At 38.2% G+C, this 18,099-nt stretch overlaps 1 protein-coding gene across 4 annotated transcripts in view; it reads left to right on the top strand.

Annotated features, from left to right (window-relative positions):
- ARID4B (AT-rich interaction domain 4B) overlaps window positions 1–17,866 on the top strand; it is a 164,108-nt gene extending 146,242 nt beyond the window's left edge. For 3 of the 4 annotated variants that reach the window (XM_031659592.1, XM_021931540.2, XM_031659585.1), the window contains 5 exons: window positions 2,323–3,534; window positions 7,219–7,332; window positions 9,688–9,903; window positions 11,928–12,074; window positions 16,105–17,866. In XM_031659592.1, coding sequence (XP_031515452.1) covers window positions 2,323–3,534; window positions 7,219–7,332; window positions 9,688–9,903; window positions 11,928–12,074; window positions 16,105–16,232 — 1,817 coding nt within the window. In that variant the 3' untranslated portion in view covers window positions 16,233–17,866. Of the gene's footprint in view, window positions 1–2,322; window positions 3,535–3,934; window positions 4,050–7,218; window positions 7,333–9,687; window positions 9,904–11,927; window positions 12,075–16,104 lie in introns of those variants that run through there. The other variant, XM_031659601.1, reaches the window with a different exon arrangement.
- Window positions 17,867–18,099: the final 233 nt, after the last annotated feature.

Raw genomic sequence — 18,099 nt, 5'->3', positions numbered from 1 at the left:
GAAAAGTAGTTGGAAACTCTTTGAAAAATAAAATGCTGTATAAGAAAGGAAGTTTATCAAATGTACTACTAATTTCTGCAGGGAACCACATTTACATGTGTTATAAATACTATATTGTAAAAATGAAAGATAACTATATATAGGAAGGATGGTAGAGGGCAGATATGGGTGTTGATAAGAAAGAATCCCCATTGCTCACAGAGGATAAACTTTATAAATAAGTCAGCAGGCCAGGGATGTTGGCTCATGCCTATAATCCCAGTGCTTTGGGAGACTGAAATGAGCAGATCACTTGGGGTCAAGAGTTCAAGATCAGCCTGGCTAAAATAATGAAACTTCATCTCTACTAAAAATATAAAAATTAGCTGGGCATGGTGGCGCGTGTCTGTAGTCCCAGATAGTTTGGAGGCTAAGGCAGGAGAATTGCTTGAACCTGGGAAGAGGAGGTTGCAGTGAACTGAGATCACACCACCGCACTCCAGCCTGGGTGACAGAGTGAGATTCCATCACACACACACACAAAAATAAATAAAACAAATAGTATATTATTAAAAGTAAGAGATGACTATAACAGATGTTAACACTTTGGAGGTGGAAAAAGATTTTTATCCTCTTGTTGGTTTTTCATTATGAGTCTAGATTTGTTTTTAATGATGTATGTGTATTGTTTTGATAATTTTAAAAATGTAGCCATGCAGGCACACATTGTAAAGGTCAAATGTTTTAGCAATCTTAGTTATATCAGTTACGTTTTACATTTAATGAATTTAGCTAAAGAACATGCATGGATTTCTCAGAAGAGAGCTATAGTTAAGGTTGTAAGTTCTGGAGGTAAATGACTTAGATTTAACTACTTTTGGGGGTAGATTAACCTCTTAAATCCCAGTCCCTTTTTTTTTTTTTTTTTTTTTTGGCTGTGTTTTGTTGTGTTGCTTTTGTTTTTCTTATTTATTTAAAACCCTAGTCTCTTAAACTATAAAGTGGGGCTGATAATGACATGTATCTCGTAGGGCTATTGTGAGGATTGAATGAGATGGTCTGTTCAAAGCGTGTCAAAGTAACCAGCATGTAGTAAGTTCTCAGGAAATGTTATCTTAAAATAATAATAAAATGATTTACCAGAATGAACACACTGAAGCAGTAAGTTCCATAATTAATTTTATACAAGTTATTAGTAACTAAAATTAATTTTATCTGTTCTTTAAAACATCATGGAAATCGTTGATTACAAAATTATTGGATATTCATTATTACATTGAAAAATGAAGCTAGCCAGGTGTGGTGGCTCACGCCTTTAATCTCAGCACTTTGGAAGGCCGAGGTGGGCAGATTGCTTGAGCTCAGGAGTTCAAGATCAGCCTTGGCAACATGAGGAGACCCTGTCTCTACAAAAAAATACAAAAATTAGCCGGGTATGGCACACCTGTAGTCCCAGCTACTTGGGAGGCTGAGGTGGGAGGATCATTTGAGCCCAGGGGGTTGAGGCTGCAGTGAGCCATGATAGTGCCTGAGGAATAGAGCAAGACCCTGTCTCAAAAAAAAAAACAGAGAAAGAAAGAGAAAGAAAAGAAAGAAAAAGAAGGGAGGGAGAGAGGGAAAGAAAAGAAAACAAAAGAAAATGAAAGAAAAATGAGAGGCCAGGTGCAGAAGCTTGCTCCTGTGATCCCAGCTACTCAGGAGTCTGAGGTGGGAGGATCTCTTGAGCCTAGGAGTTTGAGGCTGAAATGCGCTGTGATTGTGCCACTGCACTCCAGCTTGGTTCAGAGAGTGAGACCCTGTCTCTGATTAAAAGAAAAACGAAGGCTGTAGTTTTATAAGAATATAAATAGTGAGCCGAGATCGAGCCACTGCACTTCAGCTTGGGTGACAAAGTGAGACTCCATCTCAAAAAAAAAAAAGAAGAATATAAACTTACCAGTAGTACAATCTGGGATTATATCCTTACTCCACTATTTTCTGAGATATATTATGATAAAAATATTATACTCATAATAACTTGGAGAAGCTTTTTTCTTTTTTATTTCCACTTTATTAAGGTATAGTTTACATAAAATTGATGACTTTTATGTTTAAAATTTGATGGGTTTTGACAAAAGTCTACAGTATTATAACCATCACCGTGATCGTAATAGAACATTTCCATCATCAGAAGAGCCTCTTAGCCTCTTTGAAACCCAGTTGCTTTGCATGTAACATAGAGATAAAAGCCAGCGACCTCAGGTGGCTGTATACACAGGACTAATATATACAGTCCCTGGCACATAGAAGACATTGCTAGTGTTCTTATCATACTCATCATTTTTTTTTTCTCTTATTTTCTAGCTTCTGAAAGTTCTGCTGAAGACAGTGAGCAGGAAGATGAGAGAGGTGCTCAAGACATGGATAATAATGGCAAAGAGGAATCTAAGATTGATCGTTTGACCCACAACAGAAATGATCTTATTTCAAAAGAGGAACAGAACCCTTCATCTTTGCTAGAAGAAAACAAAGTTCATGCAGATTTGGTAATATCCAAACCAGTGTCAAAATCTCCAGAAAGATTAAGGAAAGATATAGAAGTATTATCTGAAGATACGGATTATGAAGAAGATGAAGTCACAAAAAAGAGAAAAGATGTCAAGAAAGACACAACAGATAAATCTTCAAAACCACAAATAAAACGTGGTAAAAGAAGGTATTGCAATACAGAAGAGTGTCTAAAAACTGGATCACCTGGCAAAAAGGAAGAGAAGGCCAAGAACAAAGAATCACCTTGCATGGAAAACAGTAGCAACAGCTCTTCAGACGAAGATGAGGAAGAAAAATCAAAAGCAAAGATGACACCCACTAAGAAATACAATGGTTTGGAGGAAAAAAGAAAATCTCTACGGACAACTGGTTTCTATTCAGGATTTTCAGAAGTGGCAGAAAAAAGGATTAAACTTTTAAATAACTCTGATGAAAGACTTCAAAACAGCAGGGCCAAAGATCGAAAAGATGTCTGGTCAAGTATTCAGGGACAGTGGCCTAAAAAAACGCTGAAAGAGCTTTTTTCAGACTCTGATACTGAGGCTGCAGCTTCCCCACCCCATCCTGCCCCAGAGGAGGGGGCGGCAGAGGAGTCACTACAGACTGTGACTGAAGAGGAGAGTTGTCCACCCAGTGTAGAACTAGAAAAACCACCTCCAGTCAATGTCGATAGTAAACCCATTGAAGAAAAAACAGTAGAGGTCAATGACAGAAAAGCAGAATTTCCAAGTAGTGGCAGTAATTCAGTGCTAAATACCCCTCCTACTACACCTGAATCGCCTTCATCAGTCACTGTAACAGAAGGCAGCCGGCAGCAGTCTTCTGTAACAGTATCAGAACCACTGGCTCCAAACCAAGAAGAGGTTCGAAGTATCAAGAGTGAAACTGATAGCACAATTGAGGTGGATAGTGTTGCTGGGGAGCTCCAAGACCTCCAGTCTGAAGGGAATAGCTCACCAGCAGGTTTTGATGCCAGTGTGAGCTCAAGCAGTAGTAATCAGCCAGAACCAGAACATCCTGAAAAAGGTGAGAAGGAAAATGTATACGTTGACATATTTTAGAATTTCCCCTCTTAAAGCTTCAATGATTTCGCAGTATCTCTTGTTATAACGTGAGGCGATTAAGTGTCGTATTTGTGTGAACATGGTAAAAATGGAAGTTTTAAAGGTAATTTGAAAATGAATAGTGGAATGCATTTAAAAGCTTGAGAAGGCTTTAATGTGCTTTGCTTGAGCCATCCATGACATTTTATTGTGGACCAGAACACATGCTAGAAATTGCACCCAGGCCCAAATCCAAACCTGTTTGAGAATTCATTATATGCAGTGGTTGACTATATGGCATGAGCAGCTTAAATCTATTTCTGTAACATTGTTTTTGCAATTGTAATGTGCAGTTTCTCACGAACATTTTGATTTATTGACAGACCCCTCCACCCTTAACCAAATACTGTATGTAGGGGTTTGGAGCAACCAACTGTCCAGGCACTGCTTTCCTCAGACAACCGTGTCAAAACTGATTTTCAAGCCTGACTAACTTGTGTGAGTTTGTAAAGGAATTTGATGCTTTCTTAGATGCATAGCTTCCAAATTGAAGGACCAATGTGTACGTTAATAACCTACAGTAATACTTTTTGATTTTCCGTGAAATTGTTAAAAGTGGAAATTCAAATCGGTACCTTCCCAAAGTATTAGTGCCTTTCAGTGGTGCCATAGCCATACTTCTGTCATCATTTTTCTTATAAACCACTTCATTCAGGTAGCTTTAAATCAGTATACTCTAGGCTGACACCTGGCTTTGGAACACACTTTTCCATTGTAAAGACAGAGCAGAGCACTAGGGTATGTTTTTTATATACCATAAAAGATTTTAGAATGCTAGCTTTAGGTTTTTAGCAGAGCTTAAAAGAGATATGGTCTAGATCAAATTAGTTAATTCTGTGTTTTCTAAGGAATCTTGACTTAAAACATTTCTGTTTTAAAATAAATTAAAAATATACTTGCAATTAAATTGAAATGTTCTTTGCTTTTTTCACATTTATAACTACTATGATTTTATCTGTGCCATACTATCTCATGGAACTGAACTATCCAAACATGACTAATTTTCAAAATGAAAGAATCCTTTATTTCAGAATATTAGACAGGCTTTCAACAATAAAATTTTACTGACCAGGTGTGGTCACCACGCCTGTAATCCCAGCAATTTGGGAGATCAAGGTGGTGGATAGCTTGAGTCCAGGAGTTCAAGACCAGCCTGGACAACATGGCAAAACCCCATCTCTACCAAACATACAAACATTAGCCAGCTGTGGTGGCGCATGCCTGTAGTCCCAGCTACCTTGGGGGTTGAGGTGGGAGAATCACTTGATCCTGGGAAGGCTGCAGTGAGCCAAGATCACGCCACTGCACTCCAGCCTAGGTGATAAAACAAGACCCTATCTCAAAAAAAAAAAAGGAAAGAAAAAAACAGGTTTTACTGTTACAGGTTTTTTGTTTTTTGTTTTTGTTTTTTGAGATGGAGTCTTGCTCTGTTGCCCAGGCTGGAGTGCAGTGGTGTGATCTGGGCTCTCTGCAACCTCCGCCTCCTGGGTTCAAGCAATTCCCCTGCCTCAGCCTCCTGAGTAGCTGGGACTACAGGCATGTGCCACCATGCCCAGCTAATTTTTTGTATTTTTAGTAGAGATGGGGTTTCACCATGTTAGCCAGGATGGTCTTGATCTCCTGACCTCATGATCCGCCTGCCTCGGCCTCCCGAAGTGCTAGGATTATAGGCGTGAGCCACCAGGCCCAACCTATTGTTACAGTTTTTGAGAGGTTGTATCCTCATTATATGTTCCTAATATCTTACAAAAGATTAAAATTAATGAAAAAGAGACAGCTGGGCGCGGTGGCTCAAGCCTGTAATCCCAGCACTTTGGGAGGTGGAGACGGGCGGATCACAAGATCAGGAGGTCGAGACCATCCTGGCTAACAACGCTGCCGTTTTGAATCTTAATCTTGACTAGGTTAATAATTATGGAATTTGAAAGCTACTCCTAAATTTAGGGTAACTTATATCTTTTTAGAAATAATTGTTTTTTTGTTTTGTTTTATTTTTTGTTCTTTTGAGATAGAGTTTTGCTCTTGTTGCCCAGGCTGGAATGCAGTGGTGCAGTCTTGGCTCACTGCAACCTCCGCCTCCCAGGTTCAAGAGATTCTCCAGCCTCAGCCTGCTGAGTATCTGGGATTAATGCCCAGCTAATTTTTGTATTTCGTTTAGTAGAAATGGGGTTTCACCATGTTGGCCAGGCTGGTCTTGAACTCCTGACGTCAGGTAATCCACCTACCTCAGCCTCCCAAAGAGCTGGAATTACAGGCATGAGCCACCATGCCCTACCAGAAATAAATTCTTAAGCACCTATTTCACATGGCCACAATTTAATAAATTTACTTACTATGAATATTGGAGAGTCCCCACTATATCACAAGTTAAAATGTAAGTTTTGCTATTTAGATGTAGTTTTTTCCTCTTAATTTACTCTACATTGAAGGTTTTTATTTCTTAGCATCTGAGCACTTTAGAATTCAACTCTCTTGGAGAGAAACCTGACAATTATGACTCTGTGCCTCAGTATGGTCAATATCTACGTCTCCTTTGTGTTTCACTTAAATTGTTATATTAAAATGACTTTAGGTGGGTTCACATACTTGGTGTAAAAAATAAAAAAGAAATAAATATTAAAAATTTAAAAAGCTATTAGGAAAAGTTATAAGTAAGATTATATGACCTATTTTTAAAAAAGGAAGTTGCAGACAGTTAATTACTTGTCCTGTTTTTGACCAAGGAAGTTAGGTTTTATACACAGAAGGTTGACTTAGTGTCTGACATTGGAACTGAATGGAGATAGTACTTTATTAGTCTCTGGAGAAAAAAAGCTTATTTTATACAGTCTGAGAGATAACATATATGAATTAGACAGAAGTATAGCAGATGCTAAGGAATAGAAAAATGCTACAGTTGAGAGAAGTGATTCATCAGTGAAGCCTGGAACATCTTAGTGAAGATGTAGGACTTGGGCTAGTCCTTGAAGAAAAGGGAGACATTTATTTGTAATGTTTTGCAATAATTTCCCACCAAGAAGATGAGACACTTTTTAGAACTACTATGTTGAATTTGTAAGTGGTATGTGTGTTAACCAGACAGCGTCCTGGGAGCTTAGTTATTTTTGAAATAAATTGGTAAAAAAAAACCAAGTGTGAATTACTGCTAAAATTTACCCCATTAATATCATTATATCATTTTAAAAATTATGTTAATATAAGACATAATGTCATTAACATTTTAACCTGTGATTAAGTCTTTATATTTTGGTTTTATTGAATCTTAACAAATTTCAGTTTTTATTTTCAGCATATGCTTGTTTTTTAATTACTAGGCTCATAAACTCCCAGTACTATATTAAGGACTATTTTCAATTTAGATCTGATTTTTTAAAGAAGGATGTGCATACTTTATTTCCCTTTTTTAAAACCCTGACTTTTATTATGTACAAGAATTCAGACTCCATTAATGACAGTTTATTAAAAACTTGTAATTTCTGTGACAATTTATAAATGTCATAAAGAACATGTAGTTTGGATTGTTCTATGCTTCTAAAATGTGAAATTAATTTATACCTAGGAAATGTTGGATTTTATTTTGTGTTACTTAATCCCTTTCCCTTCATAGCCTGTACAGGTCAGAAAAGAGTGAAAGATGCTCAGGGAGGAGGAAGTTCATCAAAAAAGCAGAAAAGAAGCCATAAAGCAACAGTGGTAAACAACAAAAAGAAGGGAAAAGGCAGTAAGTGTGAAATATCTAATTTTTAAAATATAAAAATAATAGCTGATAATTTTCTCCCCAGTAAGAAAATGGTATTCAGGATATGGGATAGTACATTGTTTTGATTTTGTCTGTACACTCAAAAAAAGTCACACAGATTCTGTAAGGCTACTTGCTTTAAAAAGAAAAAAAAAAAACATGCATTAGGAGAAATACCTAATGTTAATGATGAGTTGATGGGTGCAGCAAACCAACATGGCACATGTATACCTATGTAACAAACCTGCACGTTGTGCACATGTACCCTAGAACTTAAAGTATAATAATAATAAAGAATTTCTGCAAAAAACCCCACAGGTTTTCTAATCTTAGGTAAATTCTAGTTTTAAGCAAGTTGGTATTATTGAGCAGTGGTATTGATTGCTGATGAAAAATCAAGTAATCTGTTTTTGAAATAGTAGCCAATATACTATAAACATCAACATATTTGTTACCTTTGTGTTCCACAGTTATTTTCACTTGCTATAAAATGTGTCACACGTTGTGAAATATTTCAACTATGTGTTTTTATTACAGTGAAATTGATCGCTTAGTAATTCTTCAAGGCAAAATCAGCATAGAAGTGTAACAGTCAAGATAACTTTAGAACTGTAATTCCAACAACTCAGTCTACGACATTTATCTTTGGTACCCTATATTATGTGACCTGAGAGTAACTACAAACAATACTTTTTGCTAAGTATGCTCCAACTTTAGCAACGACTCCGTTCATCAATCCACAGAAAATATATATACTGTATTTCTTCTGAGGGCTGCACATTTTATCTCTTTTGTAGACAAAGTAAGAAGCAGAAAATATGTAAAGAATTTTTTTTCAGGTGCCCCACACTGACCTCCTGCTGCTCTTCCAGGAGACTCCTGCCACCTCCACTGCCTGACCTTTGCTAGCAGCCGGCTTGGCTGCACTTCAGTGCAGAAAAGGGTTATTCGGCCAGCTCCCCGAGGTTCTGCTGAGCCCATATGACTTCCAGGCGGTGAATATGGCGTCCCTGGGGCCCCGGGCGGCTGTGCTCAGCAAGGCCATGAAAGCCAGGCTGAGACAGTCCACTGCATAGAGTGGGGCCAACCCTTGGGTGGCTTAGCTAGGAGTTGCCAGGGGTTCCAGAGCAGCAGTGGGGGAGCTGGGAGGGAAGTTATGTATATGTGTCAACCAGTGGTGGAGTTTCTTTATTCCCAAAATTTCACAGTGGGAGGAGTTGCTGCTATCTGCCTTTACTATTTGGAATACTTTCTGGCTTTGAGAGTTTAACTCTTTTTTTTTTTTTTTTTTTTTTGGTGATGTTGTTAAGTGAAAAATCAGTAAATATATGCCAAATCAGTCAGTCATCAGTTGTTTGGTGTAACTGGTAGGATATTTAAAGTGTTTTTTCTTTCACTGTGATGTTTTTGTCTTCAAGCATTTACTATTTAAATGACATTTCCTAGGAGAGTTCATCTTCAATGAGTCATTTAGTATATTCATATAATACAGAGACACAGTGTTCTCCCATTTTACTTACTGGGCTTCTGCCATGGTAAATCAGAATGAGTAACCATTCTCAGAGAATAATTTAGTAACATGAATTAATTCTGATGGAATCTAAAGTAATACTTTGTATCCAAAAAGAGGTTATCTATGGAAATACTAATCCCATCACCTGCCTGTCCACATGGTAAGCTGTCAAGGTCAGGTATTTCCATTTTAGTACTGAAGTTTACTTAGCAATAGCAGTTGTAACATAATTGTTACACAGACTTCTGAATTGTTCATAAAATACTGAATATTTTATTAGGGTGAAACTGATTATTTTAGTCAACCCACAGCATAGGAGTTATTTAAGAATAATTTCATTATACATGTCAAACTTTAGAGTTTATTCCCAAGGAGTTCTTTATAGAATATGATGATTGTGCATCATTATTTGTTTGTGGCCAAAGGAGTAGGAAAATGTTGCATATACCCAATGTTACATATTGATTGTAGAGGTTTCTACAATTAATCATTTTAAAAGAAGTTATATTTTACTTTTATATATTAACATAATAGAGTAAAAAGCCATTCAAATGATTACTGTATATTTGACAGTCTACCAAGCATAATGATAGATTAGTGTGAGTGATTTTAAAAATATATCTATTATTGGCAGTTCAGGTAAGAAGTTTTTTGTTTTTGCTTTTCCTAAGATGCTGCTGCATTTGTATGTTATTTTCCAGATTTCTAGGCAAGTTGTTTTCTGTAGTACTAAATTCAAATGACTAATTTAAAATTATCTACTAAAATCTGTGACAAATTTATTATTATATTTTTGTTTATTAAATCTTTTCTTTCTTTTTCAGCAAATAGTAGTGATAGTGAAGAACTTTCAGCTGGTGAAAGTGTAACTAAGAGTCAGCCAGTCAAATCAGTTTCCACTGGAATGAAGTCTCATAGTACCAAATCTCCCGCAAGGACGCAGTCTCCAGGAAAATGTGGAAAGAATGGTGATAAGGATCCTGATCTCAAGGAGCCCAGTAATCGATTACCCAAAGTTTACAAATGGAGTTTTCAGATGTGTAAGTGACATGTTAAATTGACAAGCATACAGACTTCATCCTAGTAACTTGTTTTGTTTTGTTTTGTTTTTTTGTTTTTTGAGACGGAGTCTCGCTCTGTTGCCAGGCTGGAGTGCAGTGGTAAGATCTTGGCTCACTATGATCTCCAGCCTCCTGGGTTCAAGCCATCCTCCTGCCTCAGCCTCCCGAGTAGCTGGGATTATAGGCAAGCACCACCACACCCAGCTAATTTTTTTGTGTTTTTGGTAGAGACAGGGTTTCACCATGTTGGCCAGGATGGTCTCCATTTCCTGACCTCATGATCCGCCCACCTCAGCCTCACAAAGTGCTGGGATTACAGGCATAAGCCACCGTGCCAGCCTTTTTTTTTTTGAGACAGAGTGTGTCACCCAGGCTAGAGTGCAGTGCAGTGGCACAGTCTCTGCTCACTGCAGTCTCCCTGGTTCAAATGATTCTCCTGCCTCAACCTCCTTAGTAGTTGGGATTACAGACGCCCACCACCACACCTGGCTAATTTTGTTGTTGTTGTATTTTTAGTGGACACAAGGTTTCACCATGTTGGCCAGGCTGGTCTCGAACTCCTGACCTCAGGTGATCCTCCCGCCTCAGCCTCTCAAAGTGCTGGGATTTCGGGCATGAGCCACCATGCCCAGCCCCAATTCTAGTAACTCTTCATGCTGATACTCTGAAAAAGAGACTCTAGCAAACTTAATAGATATATTAATGAATTGCAATGTATAGACCTTATTTGGATCCTGATTTGAATAAATAAATTGGTTAAAGAAAAATTTTAAGGCAGTTGAGGCAAATGTCAACACTGACTAGATATTTCTGATATGACATAGGTAATTTGATTTAAAATTATCTGGTGTTAGGGGTCAGGAATGGATAGAGGTGCAGATGATACGAGTTTTGCCATAAATTGATGATTACTGAAGCTGGATGATGAGTACATGGGGTTTACTATCCTTCTGTCTATACTTTTGCATATGTGAGAAAACTTCATAAATCTTCATTTAAAAAAAGATATATATATGTATATGTGTGTATATTTTAAATAGAGACAAGGTCTCACTATGTTGCCCAGGCTAGTCTTGAACTCTTAAGCTCAAGACTGAGCTGATCCTCCCAACTCTGCTTCCCAAAGTGCTAGTATTACAAGTGTGAGCCACCACACCAGCCAATATGTATATTTTAAAAATACTACTCTAGAGTTTTTCACACAAGGAAATACCTTAAGTATTCTTAGGAGATTGAAGATTGCTTTAGAGCTTTTTAAAATTGCCTTCTAACTTAAATGTTTCACACACTCTTTAAAAAAACCCAAAAAATAACAGAACAGAAGAGAAAAATTTATCCACAGTGTTGTTACTCAAAAAATGTGTACAATTTAGCATTTTGCTGTCTTTCCAGGTTTTTTGTTTTGTTTTTATATTTTTGTTTTTTAGACAGAGTCTCACTCTGTTGCCCAGGCTGGAGTGCAGTGGCAGGATCTGGGCTCACTCCAACCTCCACCTCACGAATTCAAGCGATTCTCCTGTCCCAGCCTACCAAATAGCTGAGATTACAGGCACCCGCCACCATGCCTGGCTAATTTTTGTATTTTTAGTTGAGATAGGGTTTCACCATCTTGGCCAGGCTAGTATTGAACTCCTGACCTCGTGATCTGCCCGCCTTGGCCTCCCAAAGTGCTAGGATTACAGGTGTGAACCACCGTGCCCGGTCCCAGTTTTATTTTTCAGTGTGATTTTTTTTACTGTGGTGATACTATATATGGATGTGGATATATGTAGATCTTAAGGTGTTTAATTCTGTACATATTCATTCAACAAATATTGTGCATTTATTATGTGCCAGGCATTGTTCTAGGCTAGATAAAAAATTTGGAAAACAAATATTTTAGAAGCCTTAGTTTTTTAGTTTATCTGCCTCAACCTTATTCAACAACCATGTTCTGTGTTCTCTCCTTTATATGTTAAAATTTTCTTAAAAAACGTCTATTAATGAAAGCTTTAAATTTATAGCGGACCTGGAAAATATGACAAGTGCTGAACGTATCACAATTCTTCAAGAAAAGCTTCAAGAAATCAGAAAACATTATCTGTCATTAAAATCTGAAGTAGCTTCCATTGATCGGAGGAGAAAGCGTTTAAAGAAGAAAGAGAGAGAAAGTAAGTGTTTTTACTTTACTTTTATTTATTTATTTATTTTGAGATGGAGTTTTGCTCTTGTTGCCAGGCTGGAGTGCAATGGTGCAATCTCGGCTCACTGCAACCTCCACCTCCTGGGTTCAAGCAGTTCTCCTACCTCAGCTTCCCAAGTAGCTGGAATTACAGGTGTGCGCCACCAAGCCCATCTGATTTTGTATTCTTAGGTAGAGGCAGTGTTTCGCCAGGTCAATCAGGCTGGTCTCTAACTCTTGACCTCAGGTGATCTACCTGTCTTGTCCTCCGAAAGTGCTAGGATTACAGGTGTGAGCCACAGTGCCCCGTCAGTATTTTTACTTTATTTAAACATAAACCAGAATTTCTCACTCTGCAGTTAGACTGCCATGACTTTATATCTGTCTATTTTCAGGCAAATTCTTTAATTTCTTTGTCTTATTTTCCTCATCTCTAAAGTGAAATAAATTGTCTCAAATAAAAACATTTATTTCAGATCATAATATTCACTTTCATAGAGTTTATACTCTACCAAAAACATCCTAATAAGATAATTTCAGATATTGAAAGCACCATGAAGAAAATACAGTGATGTTAAGGCAGTGATTGGATGGGTTACTTTAGATTACAAATGGTCAGCATATTTTTGTTGACACCTGAATGACACGAGGAAGTGAGATAAATTAAAATCTGGGAGGAGGCCGGTCACAGTGGCTCACGCCTATAATCCCAGCACTTTGGGAGGCCGAGGTGGGTGGATTGCGTGAGGTCAGGAGGTCGAGACCAGCCTGGCCAACATAGTGAAACCCTGTCTCTACTAAAAATACAAAAAATTAACTGTGCGTTGTGGCAGGCGCCTGTAATCCCAGCTGCTTGGGAGGCTGAGGCAGGAGAATTGCTTGAACCCAGGAGGCAGATGTTGCAGTGAACCAAGATCATGCCATTGTACTCCAGCCTGGGCAACAAGAGCTAAACTGTTTCAAAAAAAAAAAAAAAAAAAAAAAAAAAAAAAGAAAAGACATCTATCCAGAAACTCCTTCTAAACAGTGTTTTGTAAATATAGTCACCACAAATTCTTTATAATGAATGCTTTTGCTAAATAGAGCCTCTCTACTGGGTTAGCATTAAAAGTCAGTTCCTAAATACTATTTTAAGAAAAATCCATAGAAAAATGCTTATCCTGGTTACCAAAGAAATGCAAATAAAATAAGGTATCATTCTGTTTTTTTTTTTTTTTGGAGATGGAATTTCGCTCAGTTGCCCAGGCTGGAGTGCAGTGGCGCGATCTCAGCTCACTGCAACCTCTGCCTCCCGGGTTCAAGTGATTTTCCTGCCTCAGCCTCCCGAGTGGCTGGGATTGATTACAAGCGTGCCGCCACGCCCGGCAAGTTTTTGTATTTTTAGTAGAGACGGGGTTTCACCATGTTGGCCAGGATGCAGGATGGGCTCGATCTCTTGACTTCCTGATCTACCCGCTTGGGTCTCCCAAAGTGCTGGGATTACAGGCGTGAGCCACTGCGCCCGGCCCAAATAAGGTATCATTCTTACCAAAAAAATTAAAACCAATGCAGGAACAGTATAGTGAAATTCATATAAGTTATGAGTTGTAAATATAGTAGAATACTACTCAACTTTGAAAAGAAAAAGATCTGTATGTACTGATATGGTACAATCTCTTAAAATGTATTGTTTAATAAAAAGACACTGAACTGGGCTTCCACTTGTGTTTTGTTTTTGTGTCTGTTTTTTTTTTTTTGAGACGGAGTCTCGGTCAGTCACCAGGCTGGAGTGCAGTGGCGCGATGTCGGCTCACTGCAATCTCAGCCTTCCGGTTCAAGCGATTCTCCTGCCTCAGCCTCCCGAGTAGCTGGGACTACAGGTGCGTGCCGCCATGCCCAGCTAATTTTTGTATTATTATTATTATTATTATTATTATTGAGACGGAGTCTTGCTCTGTCGACCAGGCTGGAGTGCAGTGGTGCAATCTCGACTCACTGCAAGCTCTACCTCCCGGGTTGATGCCATTCTCCTGCCTCAGCCTCACAAGTAGTTGGGACTACAGGCGCCTGCCACCACGCCCGGCTAATATTTTGTATTTTTAGTAGAGACTGAGTTTCACGGTGTTAGCCAGGATGGTCTCGATCTCCTGACCTGGTGATCCGCCCGCCTTGGCCTCGCAGAGTGCTGGGATTACAGGCGTGAGCCACCGCGCCCGGCCTCCATTTGTGTTTTTAAAGGTGTTGGTATATCTACATATTTTAAATTTGTATATTATATCTCTAGATTCTAGAGGTAAAATTCCTGTAGAACAGGGGTTGCAAACATTTTCTATAAAGAGACAATAAATACGTTAGGCTTTGTGGGCCATACGGTCTCTGTAGAAACTACTTATCTCTGCCATGCTAAGTGTGAAATCTCCCATAGGCAATATGTAAACAAATAGGCATGCTGTGTTCCAATGCAATTTTCTTTCCAAAGACAAGTAAGCTAGATTTGCCCCGGGGTGGTTTTTTGCCAGCCTTTCTTCTAGAGTTATAATGAATATGAAGCAACTGGTAACAATGGGGAGGGGAATTTGGGTGATTAGGAGGTTCCTGGATGAGAGGGACATTTACTTTTCTATCTTATTACCCCTGTACTGAATGAATTTTTTAAATCTGTGCATGTATTTAAAAATATTATTTTATGAATACTAATTTATAATAATGAGAGAGGCCGAGCATGGTGGCTCACGCCGGTAATTCCAGCACTTTGGGAGGCCGAGGCAGGCAGATCACCTGAGGTCAGGAGTTTGAGACCAGCCTGGCCAACATGGCAAAGCCCCATCTCTACTAAAAATATAAAAATTAGCTGGACATGGATGTGCATGCCTGTAATCCCAGCTACTCAGGAAACTGAGACAGGAGAATTGCTTGAACCCGGGAGGCAAAGGTTGCAGTGAGCCGATATTGCACTGCTGCAGGCCAGCCTGGGCAATAGAGCAAGACCCCATCTCAAAAAAAAAAAAAAAAAAAAAAAGAGAAAAAGGAGGCTGAAGCAGGAGAATGGCGTGAACATGGAAGGCGGAGCTTGCAGTGAGCCGAGATTGCACCGCTGCACTCCAGCCTGGGCAACAGAGCGAGACTCCGTCTCAAAAAAAAAAACAAACAGGCCAGGCGTGGTGGCTAACGCCTGTAATCCCAGCACTTTCGGAGGCTGAGACAGGTGGATCACGAGGTCAGGAGATCGAGACCATCCTGGCTAACATGGTGAAACCCCATCTCTACTAAAAATACAAAAAAATTAGCCGGGCGTGGTGGCAGGCGCCTGTAGTCCCAGCTACTGGGGAGGCTGAGGCAGGAGAATGGCATGAACTCGGGAGGCAGAGCGTGCAGTGAGCCAAGATCGCGCCACTGCACTCCAGCCTGGGCGACAGAGCAAGACTCTGTCTCAAAAAAAAAAAAAAAAAAAAAAAAACCGAAAAAAGGAAACAATGAGAGACTTTCTCTGATGAAAATAACTAATGTGTTATTTGCCTTGTAAACCTAGTGGAGGAGAATGCAACAGTTGAGCTATGCACTGTTTTGGTCCAATTTGAAGAAGCAATTAAGCCTCCCATTCTCGTCACCATTTACATGTACAAGAAAACTCCCAAGTACAGAAAGATGGAGGAATTAGGAGGGGATAAAAGATTTTTGAATGGATTGCAGATTTTTCCTGTTTTGATACTTGTTTCACTATTACAAAAAGTGTATTCTATATTTTATTTCTGTGTCTTGTAGACTAGGCACAGTTCTTTCCCTCTTTGACCCATGCAGGAGCCTTCCCTGGTCTGTCCTTTTCATTACTTCTGTAGTTGGGCACTGTCTAGCTTCTTGAGCTACACTAGCTTTTCCTTTCTTTACATTGTGGTACTGTGAGAACTGACCACTGTTGTTGTAAGCTAAATGATTTTGGAGAATATAACGGAATTTTAGTTCAGAGGACTAGTATTTTCTTTCTGTCTATTGTTGAACATACATTTTTATTAAGCTCTTGGTTTGGTCTCCCTTTTCCTTAGGTGCTGCTACATCCTCATCCTCTTCTTCACCTTCATCCAGTTCCATAACAGCTGCTGTTATGTTAACTTTAGCTGAACCATCAATGTCCAGCGCATCACAAAATGGAATGTCAGTTGAGTGCAGGTGACAGCAGGACTTGCTAAAGCACTTTGCACTTAATGGCTGTTGAGGGCCACTTTTTTTTTATACTGCACAGTGGCACAAAAAAATATCAGACAAGCACTATTTTATATTTAAAAATTGTTTCTTGACAAGCTGACTTGGCACTTAAGTGCACTTTTTTATGAAGAAAAAGTACAATGAACTGCTTTTCCTCAAGCAATAATTGTTTCCAACTTGTCTGGGAATTGTGTGTCTGGTAACTTGAAGGCCTTCCACTGTGGCAAATGGAGGCTTTTCACTGCCTGTAGAGACAATACAGTAAGCATAGTTAAGGGGTGGGTCCGAACATGTTAAGATAACTTACTGTATATGTATTCCCTTGTATTTTGTTAAAGCTGGAACATTTGATATTTTTCCATTTATTTATGAAAAAATATGAACCTATTTTCATTTGTACAAGGTAATTGTTTTTTAAAGCAAGTCACCTTAGGGTGGCTTTAATTGTATAAGTCAAGCACATGTAATAAATTCAAAACCTGCAGTTAACAGGATATCAGACATCAATCCTGGTAACCAAATATTAAAGATTCTCTTTAAAATACGACTGAACATGTTTACAGGTTTGAATTAGGCTAAAAGGTCTTGCAGTGGCTTTTCATGCCCCTTCAAATTGGAATGGAACTACTGTACTTTGCCATTTTTCTATAAATCAGTATTTTTTTTTAATTTTGATATAATACATTGTGTGAAAAAAGAAAATGGCTAATAAACTGTATTAAATCTTAAACAATGTATAAAGATTGTACTTAGCCAGTTCAAAGTGTATATTTATTCATAATGAATTATAACAGTTATATTTTTGTGTTTTCTTGTAAATGTTTCTTTTCCCTTAAATACAGATAATTCATTTGTATTGCTTATTTTATTATGAGCTACAACAAAAGGACTTCAGGAACAAGTAATGTATTAGTATGGTTGAAGATTGTTGATATGAACTGTCTCAAAAGGATGGTGGTTATTTTAAATATAAATAGCTAATGGGGGTGGTAGGCCTTTAAAATTAAATGCCTTGTATAGAATCCAAAATGAATGCAAAATTGTTTTCACTTGTATTGACTTTATGTTGTATGATTCCAATCTCTGTTCTGTTTGGCACTTGTATTTAATTCTTCACCTTTGTAAGACATTTGTATATTGCGGATGTGTTCATTGAAGCTATTTAATACCTGGCACTGTTAATACACAGTACTTTATTGTACAGACTGTTTTACTGTTTTAATTGTAGTTCTGTGTACTTTTTTTGAATGGGGCTGGCATGTTTTATTTGTTTCTGGCAATACGACATGTGAGAATTTCAATGCGTTTTGTTGTAGATGCTAACGTGTCAGAATCCTTTACATTCAACTTTTCTAAGAAAAGCTTTTTCAGTCTTGTAGTGTGTGCTTACAGTAACTAATTTTGTTGAAAATGGTTTCAAGTTATTCAAATTTGTACAGGACTGTAAAGATTTGTTGACAGCAAAATGTTGAAGAAAAAGCTTATAGAATAAAAGCTATAAAGTATATATTAGGATCTGCAAACAATGAAGAATTATGTAATATATTGTACAAATGTAAGCAAAGGCTCTGAAATAAAATGCCATAGTTTGTGAATCCTTGATTTTTGTTTCTAAAAGATTTAGTAATTTTAGTTCATTTCTGTATGTGATGACTGACTGGAACATACATATCCAGCATGTATTATCACGGGATTAACTGATACACAAAAAAGGGAAGAGTCTACCTATGAAAATTAAAAGTCTATTAACCAGATAAGGAATGTATTAGACATTCTTTTTTTTTTGGACATGGAGTCTTGCTCTGTCACCCAGGCTAGAGTGCAGTGGCGCAATC

This window comes from Papio anubis, chromosome 1, assembly GCF_008728515.1.
Source record: "Papio anubis isolate 15944 chromosome 1, Panubis1.0, whole genome shotgun sequence".
NCBI classification, from domain to species: domain Eukaryota; kingdom Metazoa; phylum Chordata; class Mammalia; order Primates; family Cercopithecidae; genus Papio; species Papio anubis.
Note: the sequence above shows the minus strand (reverse complement) of the source record. Positions and strands in the feature narration are given on the sequence as shown.